The 9012-nt window shown below is 47.0% G+C and overlaps 1 protein-coding gene across 2 annotated transcripts; it reads left to right on the forward strand.

The window, feature by feature from the left end:
• Positions 1-4838: 4838 nt before the first annotated feature.
• Positions 4839-8380, forward strand: LOC123071425 (laccase-7). 2 transcript variants are annotated; one of them, XM_044494970.1, is made up of 7 exons: positions 4839-5213; positions 5614-5765; positions 6416-6660; positions 6779-6901; positions 6992-7659; positions 7777-7900; positions 8013-8380. In XM_044494970.1, exons 1-7 carry the CDS (start codon positions 5127-5129, stop codon positions 8141-8143), a joined length of 1530 nt encoding a protein of 509 aa, XP_044350905.1. In that variant the 5' UTR covers positions 4839-5126; the 3' UTR covers positions 8144-8380. The 2 variants fall into 2 exon arrangements, with proteins under 2 accessions (XP_044350905.1, XP_044350904.1); XM_044494969.1 differs by having other exon boundaries at positions 4843-5213; positions 6992-7900.
• The last annotated feature ends 632 nt before the right edge of the window (positions 8381-9012 follow it).

Raw genomic sequence — 9012 nt, forward strand, 5'->3', positions numbered from 1 at the left:
ATGGTCAGTGTCCTCAGTAAGGTGGAGATTGTAGCGGAAGTCCCAGAGTTACCCAGGTTCAGGCACTCCTGGTTGAGGTAATACCCTACCCCTACTTTGTGGGAAACACCTCGCGTGAGGAGGTTACAATGACTACAGAGAGAGTGATTGTTGTATCAATCCCTTAGCTACCCTTTGGTTTCACCCTTATAAAGGATGATGAGACCTAGGGTTACAAGGATTCCAATTGACTTAGCTTAGGTCGGTTGGAGGAGTTGGCAACTTGTGCGCCAAGTCATCCTAGTACTCCGCTAGTTGGTTCCCATCTTCAACCATAGGCCTGTGACGATATCGCAACTTGCTAATCCCTGGGAACCACCCATTATTTGTAATGCCTTTTGGCAGGCGACAACTAGTGTAGCACCACGTCACTCACCTAGCTCGGGAATTGAAAGAATTCGTATGTTCTTGAGAGAGTTCTAGAGTAGGGAGAGAAGCGAGGCCACTGAATCTACAAATCCACCCAAATCCGAGTGGTAAAATTGGGGATTTGGAGCCTCCCTTGATCGTTGGCTTCCACCTTGTACTTGATTCAACTCTATAGCAAAATATTGCTTGTCGCCGCTTGTGGTTTTTTCGCTGCAAATCTGTCTCCCGTTGATTTAGTGTTTCTCTTGACATATTGGTTGCTGCTCAAGCGCTCGCTTTCTATTAGCACATGTTGCTCAAGTTTGGTATCCTTTATTATGTTAACATTGGAGGCATGACATACAAGCGTGTCAGGTGTAGTAAGTAGCTAATTTATCAACCATAGAAGTTGCGTTCATGTCAGTGATAGAGGCAATGAAGGAAGTCATTTGGATGCATGGTTTTCTTGGTGTTGAGTATTGAGCAAGTTGATCCAGTTATGTCTTTTGATAATCAAAGTGTGATTCAGCTTTTAAAAGATGAAAATTTCCAGAAAATAAACAATCATACATATATGCTCAACTTATTCATTATGCATGATAAGAAAGACAGGACTTTGTATATTGAGAAGATTGGCACAAAAGATAATTCAGCTAATATGTTAACCAAGAATGTACCTAAGGCGAAGTTTGAGCATTGCTTGGACTTGGTGAGTATCCATACATGCCCGAGCTAACTCTCGTGTGGAGCACTGGAGGCAATGAGTATGTCACTTGTTGATTTGTTCATGTGGAAATAACTCTTTTGGAGATTGGGTTTTTGGCATTAAGAAGCTTGATGTGCTTGTTCTATGGTTCAATCATCGCTGAGGTGGAGAATTGTGATAATGTGCACCTCTTATTTCACCATTTAGAAGCCATTTTGGCCATTCTAACATGCAAAACAACACATAGACATGTTATGGACTAAAATATGGCCTATTTGGCACAGTTACAAAGTTGGAGATGCTTTTATGTAAAGTTTTTTTATTTATGCCTCTCTCCTAGTTCTGGAATAGACACATGGTTGAGTATTTTCTATTATTGAGAGAGTTCTGCAGTAGGGAGAGAGTAAGGCCACTTGACTTACAAATCCACCAAAATTTGAGTGCTAAAATTGGCGATTTGGAGCCTCCCTTTCTTGTTGGCTTCTAACTTGTACTAGATTCATCTCTATAGTGGAATATTGCTCTCCTTCGTCTGTGGTCTTCCCATCCAAGGGGTTTCCACGTAAATCCTTGTTTCTCCCCCTGATTTGGTGTTTCTCTTGATATATTGGTTGTTGCTCAAGTGCTTGCTTGTTATTGGTACCTATTGCTCAAGTCTAGTACAATTTTATTGATTTGACATTGGATGCATGTTGTTATGTTGGGGCATTGATATTGTAGTGAGCTACTCTTGCAAGTATATTATTGTGATGAACATTGGATAGCTTGGTGCTTGTCGATTTTATAATATGATTCATATTTTCTACATGCACACACATTGTTTGTTGAAATGTTTGTGAAGAACTAGCTCCCGTTTTAGTCACTTTCCTTTCTCCTCTACGCTCAGACAACTAGTCTTAGATTTGGCACTCCTATTATCTACATAATTATACTAACTAGCCAATTGCTCGTGTGTTGCAACAAGGCTGCATATATTATAGTGGTTCAATACCAATCGTGTCCTACATATACCTTACTTATGCCATATTTTAATTCAGGAAATGATTTGATTTGATTGAGGTCATATGAAAGATTTTATTTGATTTGATTGTCCGTCATATAGCAAAAATGTTTTGATTTGACTAAGTTCATGCAATTACCATACAACCACTAATCGGGGCGCCACAAAAGATTTTATTTGATTTGATTGAGCTAATGCATAACATGGAGGATGTGAGGCTTCATCAATGGACGTACGACCACCAACTCCCCCTCGTAGTAGAAATTGTATTAACTAACACGATAACACCAATATTTCCTAAAGAAAGCAGGCTATTTGAGTCAGGAATGTCCAAATCATTGTATCTACATATGTCCTATGACCATATTCTATCCATAGACTATTTCACCACATGTTTCGCAATTTCCCCACAGGCAAGTGTTGAACATTACTGCTCTTGTGCCTATATGACCTTATTCTATCCATAGACTTATAGATTATGCTAGAGTAAGATATGATTACTGCAACAATAACATCAAACACATGAGACACAATATTGTAATGTGGAAAGCCCATAAATTGATGAAATACATATGGGTGAAACAATCTAGATCTTCTTTTACTTAATATCAAAAGCGTGGCACAACAAGTTAATCTCTGGGTAAAACTAGAGGTTCATATGCATCAAGGTTTGGTCGATTTGCACAACAACATGGTAGCAAAAGCGGATGATGAACAATGTCACAAATGATAGTGGCATAATATCTCGAAAGCGACAAGTAGGTATATGTGAACCTCAGAACGTTGAGGACGAATTCAGTTTGCTTGATAGCAAGCTTATTTGTTCGGTCTTTCTTCTCTTTTCTCTCGGTATATTAGAATTCTCTTCATTCTTCTCGGATGGACTTGAAGTCTTGTCTCTCCTTACTCGTTGTTGATTGGGAGGCTCAAACATCCCCATTTGTGCATATACAATCCAAACTACACTATTTGGAAAGTCCAAAGTAAACCAAATGGCTTGTGAGCTCTTGGCGCTTGTTGCCCAAATAGGGTCACAAATCACCCCCTCAATGCCCACATGAAGATGATTATCTAACACTTTCAATATAAATTACGGGTTACTTCTCGACTGGGAAAAAGAGCGGTCACGTGGTATAATGAAAAGTCGTTTATGCATGACGGTATCAGGGTTAAAATTTACAAAAATGTGTATGTATGTATGTATGTATGTGTGTATGTATGTTGAAAGATTTACATATTTATGCCCAATCTTCTTCAATTGTTGTCGTGTGCTTTGGTGGCGCAATAGGGTGACTTCCTAATAATAATAATATAACAACACTAAATCAAACATAGAATAATTGATATCCCTGTTAAACAGCTCTACTAACTGCGTTAACTAACACGCCATCTTCCCATCCTGCGAAAAAGACAAAAAAAAAACTAACTAAAACACAATCAAATGCACATTCTTGGGCAAATCAAGTTGGGGATGATCGAATCAGTGTATCTATATGTGTCCTATGAACCATGTTCTATCCCTAGACTATTGTGTCACATGTTTTGGGACTTTGCCAGAAGCAATCGCCCAACACTGCTGCTCCTGTGGTCTGTAAACCAACATCAGACGATCTTCCTTCCCGCTGGTCCAGGCAACGCCGACCTTGCTGACACTGCGGATAGCCTTCCCAGTAGGTAGGCAGTCCCCGTCGCGTCCACGCCTCCAGAATCAAAACGGCTCTTCGGCTGGGACCCCGGATGCTCCCGGCCCGGCCCGGCGTACATGCAAAAAACGAAAAACCTAGCTAGGTCTCCACAAGATAAACACTATCTGTACGTTCCCCATGAGTTCCTGCCCCTATGCATGTACATCAGCGCGTTATCCCGTCAAGATAGACTTGGGCGATCAACCCGCCACATGATGGTTTGCCCTCCAAAACGCGCCACATGATGATCTTTGGGTCCCTTTCCCCTCGGGTGTCATCTTATGCTGGATGTGCCGCTTGCTTATCTACACGGTTGGACGACCGTTGTTCGGTTATGCGTGCTTCCAATTTGGGTTGGGCGTCCCTGCAGCCCAACAGGAGATTTTGTTTGTTCGGAAAGGTATAACTTGTGGGCATAATCCTCCATTTTTGTCCGCTGTTGACGTGTTAAGCGTATCCGACGGAATGTGTATCAATGCAAGTGCTCTCTGGATTTAGCCATTTGGGACCAAACCGCCTTCTGGCATAGATAATTGAGTGTCGGACCAAATTATTGTGCACATGACAACAACTTCAAAGCCCTCACTGGCCAGGCTGCTAGTTCAGGTGCGGATGGGATACTCGCGCTTGTACGCTACTACACCTCAGCTTTGAGAGATGCTTTCATTGACCCAAACGAGGGATCAGCAGGGACACTCTGAGACATGTGATTAGTCCATTTTGGAATGCAGAAATTTCTCCCATCCAGTTATTTAGCTATGTTGTCACGTTAACATGATAGTTCGTCAGAAAACAATATATCCTGTGTCCAAAAGTAAAACTCCTGATTGCATCCGATGAAAACGGCATTTTTCGCCGACGTGTCGCCATATGCCAGCCGAGAAAGATGATTCGACGGTGCTCCTCGGATATAGACCAGGATTGATTTCGGCACTGCAAATCAAACCTATCCACGAAACGAGCTAATTATTCAGAGGACTGTCGACAAGCCGAGTGGCATAAAAACCTCCCCATCAGACCCACCGGGCCGCATAAAACAATCCGGGTCATCAACACCTAGATTACGAGCGTGTGAGCGCGCGACATCGCCAGAAGCTTTACGTCGCGGTCGCGCAAATTTAAATGGGAAAAGAGGGGGCAAATATGCCAGTCGGACTGAGCTACGCAAGTGATTCCTCCCGGAGGAGCGCCAAAAGCATCCCTATAGTATATATACCTATCGTGTTTCTTGGAAGACTTTGAGCAATACAAGTTGCCCGGTCAGGATCGCCAAAGAAAGATTTGCCTTTCCCTCTCTCTGACACCACCGCTGGTGAATCGTCTTCAACCTCGGCCTTCCTCTTCTTCCATGGCGCAGCTTTTGTGGCTGGCGCTCGGGGTTCTTCTTCTGGCCAGCTCGGTGGCAGACGCGGCGACTGCCAATTACACGTTCACAGTACTTCTCTTTACCTTCTCTCCGTCCATGCATAAGAGTTTTATTCATTCAGTTCATCTGAAGTTCATAGATAGAAGCTTTTCGCAATAAGTGAACTAGAGCAACTTCGCCATGCCCATATGTATATGCTCACATACGCCGGCTAGCGGCAACTTACATGCTTGACTTACAGTGGCTATCTAGAATTCAGAGTCAACCTATATGTTCAGAAAACAGAGATAGACCTGAAAATGTAGATAAAGTTGATAGTTCTGTAGGAGAGTTGATAGTCATGCAGGACAGTTCTATACCTATTTTTCATGTATATGCCACAAAAATCTCTACTTGTACTTCGGAATCGTGTATACAGTCCTACAAGCCCTTGTCTGACGTCTTTGTTCCTCTGTAATGCTGCCACCAGGTGCAGAGCATGAAAATTAACCAGCTGTGCAACAGCACTGACATCATTGCGGTGAACGGCCAGCTGCCAGGCCCGACGATAGACGTGTTCGAGGGCGATGAGGTGGTCGTCGATGTGATCAACGCGTCGCCGTACAACTTAACCATCCACTGGTAAAATCCTTATACCCCAGCTACAGAAAACTTTCAATGTCTGAAACTCTGTTCTTCGAAAAACATAGAGCCGTCTGCAACCGTTCCAACGGCGGCGTGGGGTACCCGCTGTCATCTAGCCTCTTGTTTTTTGAATCAAGCTGTCATCTAGCTAGTTCGCAGGACTGTTGAGGTGTCAGCCTGACAGGCAGTTTAGTTTCTCAGAAGATTAGTTTGTCTGACTATCTTAGCACCCGTGTGGCCGTGTGCCCATATCTCTAAGCCGAAAGGGAAGGTTCTGAAAATGACACCCTACCTTCCGAGGCACCGCCGTTAACTGTAGGTGACCTCATCTTAACACCCTCCAAGTGTGCACACCGCAGTGTTCAGACGACCAAGTCTCGTCATTACAGTACACGTTTACAACAAAACGTAGCCAAAAGGATCACACAAAAAACAGCTAAACTTACCGGCTACCCATTCAAACATATATATTTTTAGGATAACATATTTGTTTCTGTCTTTCACGCTGTCTTTTTTCCTCTGGCAAAGACAACTGAGGTCGGCACTAAGTTTCAGTGGTCGGCACTTGACTCTGCCGCCATCTGTTATGATTTGTGGTGCTAGGGATTCAAATTTAACTGAAAAAATTAACTGATCTTTGGCGGCAGGCACGGCATACTCCAGAAGCTGACGCCATGGGCGGACGGGCCGAGCATGGTGACGCAGTGCCCGATCCAGCCCAACGGCTCCTACACGTACCGGTTCAACGTGACGGGGCACGAGGGCACGCTGTGGTGGCACGCGCACTCCTCCTTCCTGCGCGCCACCGTGTACGGCCCCCTCATCATCCGCCCCCGGAACGGCACCGCCTACCCCTTCCCGGCGCCGGACCAAGAGGTCCCCGTCGTACTTGGTATAATCATCAATCAACACGCATATACCATTCCTGTCCATTGCTCGATAGTATATTGATGGATGGATGGGGAGGTTTTAATTTGGCATATCCTGGTTGTGGATGAGGTTTGGGACAGGCGAGTGGTGGAGCCAGAATGTCGTCGACGTCGAGAAGGACGCCGTCATGGCCGGCCAGCTGCCCAGCCACTCCGACGCCTTCACCGTTAACGGCCTCACCGGCCAGCTCTACCAGTGCGCAAGTATGTAACGCGTCAGACGGTGAATTCTGTAACTTCAGGTGAAATTTACAGCTGATGGTGATGTGTGACATCATTAATTTGGTTCCGTAGATGAGACGTTCACGGCGGTGGTGCAGCCCAACACGACGGTGCTGCTCCGGGTGATCAACGCCGCGCTCAACACGCACCTCTTCTTCAAGGTGGCCGGCCACAACTTCACGGTGGTGGCCGTGGACGCCTGCTACACGGCCAACTACACCACGGACACGCTGGTGCTGGCGCCGGGGAACACCGTGGACGCGCTCGTCTATACGGGCGCCGCGCCGGGGAGCTACTACATGGCGGTGGAGCCGCACCACACGCTGTCGCCCGCGGCCACCACGGACGCCTCCGACGGCGGCTCCGTCGCCACGGGCATCCTGCTCTACAACGGCACGTCGGCCACGGCGACGCCCGCCATGCCCACTATGCCGAACAACTCGGACTCGACGACGGCCAACGACTTCTACTTCGGGCTGCGGGGCCTGCCCGCGGCCGTGCCGTCGCCGGTGGACGTGAACATGACCATCCAGCTGGGGCTGGGCCAGCTGCCGTGCGACGCGGCCCAGACCAACTGCTCCGTGAACGCCTTCGCAGCGGCGATGAACGGGGTCTCGTTCCGCCTGCCCACGCAGATGTCGCTCCTGGAGGCGCAGTTCGGCAACGCGTCCGGGGTGTACACCGCCGACTTCCCCGACGGCGTGCCACCCAACGGCACGGCCATGGTGGAGGGCACCAAGGTGAGGAGCCTGCCCTACAACTCCACGGTGGAGATCGTGCTGCAGAACCCTATGGCCTTCCCGTCGGAGAGCCACCCGATCCACCTCCACGGCTTCAACTTCTTCGTTCTGGCGCAGGGGCTCGGCACCTTCGCCCCGGGCAACACCAGCGCCTACAACCTGGTCGACCCCGTGGCCCGCAACACCATCGCCGTGCCCGCCGGAGGCTGGGCCGTCATCCGCTTCGTCGCCAACAACCCAGGTACCGTTACCGTGCTTTCCATACATACGTTTCTCCCTATTTCGGCCCAAACTATATGGGCCTTGATTTTAACAGTGTTAATAATTTGATGTTTGGGCTTTGACGCGTGTAGGCATGTGGTTCTTCCACTGCCACCTGGACGCGCACGTTCCGATGGGGCTCGGGATGGTGTTCGCGGTGGAGAACGGGACGACGGCCGACTCCATGCTGCCTCCGCCGCCGGCTGATCTGCCCATGTGCTAGAGCACGCAAGTTTCCAGCGCGATTTCGTCATGATCCTGCGTGCAAGTTTACAGATTTAATTGTTCTTTGTGTGTGTAAAAAAACGCGAGAGGCGACGGAGCGTATACGTGTGCAGGGCCGTTGGTTGATTTGTCGCGTGTTTACGGTGAACGTGTACATGAATTGGGTTTGGTGTAACAACGTTCTCTTTCTTTGGTGTAAATACCAAATGATTCAATTTCAGAGGTTCATTTCCTACCGAGTACTGTACTGATCGGCGTGCATGCATGACGTTCTCTTCCTTTGGTGTAACTATATGCCAACGATCGAACTTCAGAGGTTCGTATCATTCTGACGGTGCATAAAGATACTAGTACACGATTGCATATCGTACTGATTGGAGTGCATGACGATGGCATCTTTGAATTTCAATACGTTGATTGATCGGAGAATATCTAGCGAGCTGGATGAGATGCTACACATGCATCGGCAGATTGGCTGCTTGGCTTACCTGGAGCTGGAGGGCAACAACTTGAAATGCGAGCTCGTCACCAGAGGACAAAGTCGTCTTAGTGACGACTTTGCTGCCGACTTGCCTCCTGTTTCTTTCTGCAAAGTGCCGTCGTCGGTAACGCGTTGCGCTGCTCATGCAGTACCCATCCACGCGGGTTTCCTAGGCTATAGGCTGCTTTGGTCTTGACGTCTTGTGAATACAAATCATCAATACGATGTTGACAGAATACTACGAGAATATGTAACCGAGTGTCCGGTCTCATTTTGTGAATTATTCAGGACTCATTCGGTTTATAGGGTATTTAAATCAACGGAATAGGGAAAGTAAGGAAATTGTGTCCATATTGACATTATTCCTGTGAATTCCTAATATTAAA

Source organism: Triticum aestivum, chromosome 3B (assembly GCF_018294505.1).
Source record: "Triticum aestivum cultivar Chinese Spring chromosome 3B, IWGSC CS RefSeq v2.1, whole genome shotgun sequence".
NCBI classification, from domain to species: domain Eukaryota; kingdom Viridiplantae; phylum Streptophyta; class Magnoliopsida; order Poales; family Poaceae; genus Triticum; species Triticum aestivum.

Bases quoted from the DNA above. Each gene is read 5' to 3' on its own strand.
- LOC123071425 (XM_044494969.1), top strand. From the start codon at position 5,127: ATGGCGCAGCTTTTGTGGCTGGCGCTCGGGGTTCTTCTTCTGGCCAGC. The intron at 6,661-6,778 runs GTATAATCATCA...GGTTTGGGACAG, and splicing joins AGAGGTCCCCGTCGTACTTG to GCGAGTGGTGGAGCCAGAAT. The intron at 6,902-6,991 runs GTATGTAACGCG...TTGGTTCCGTAG, and splicing joins CCAGCTCTACCAGTGCGCAA to ATGAGACGTTCACGGCGGTG.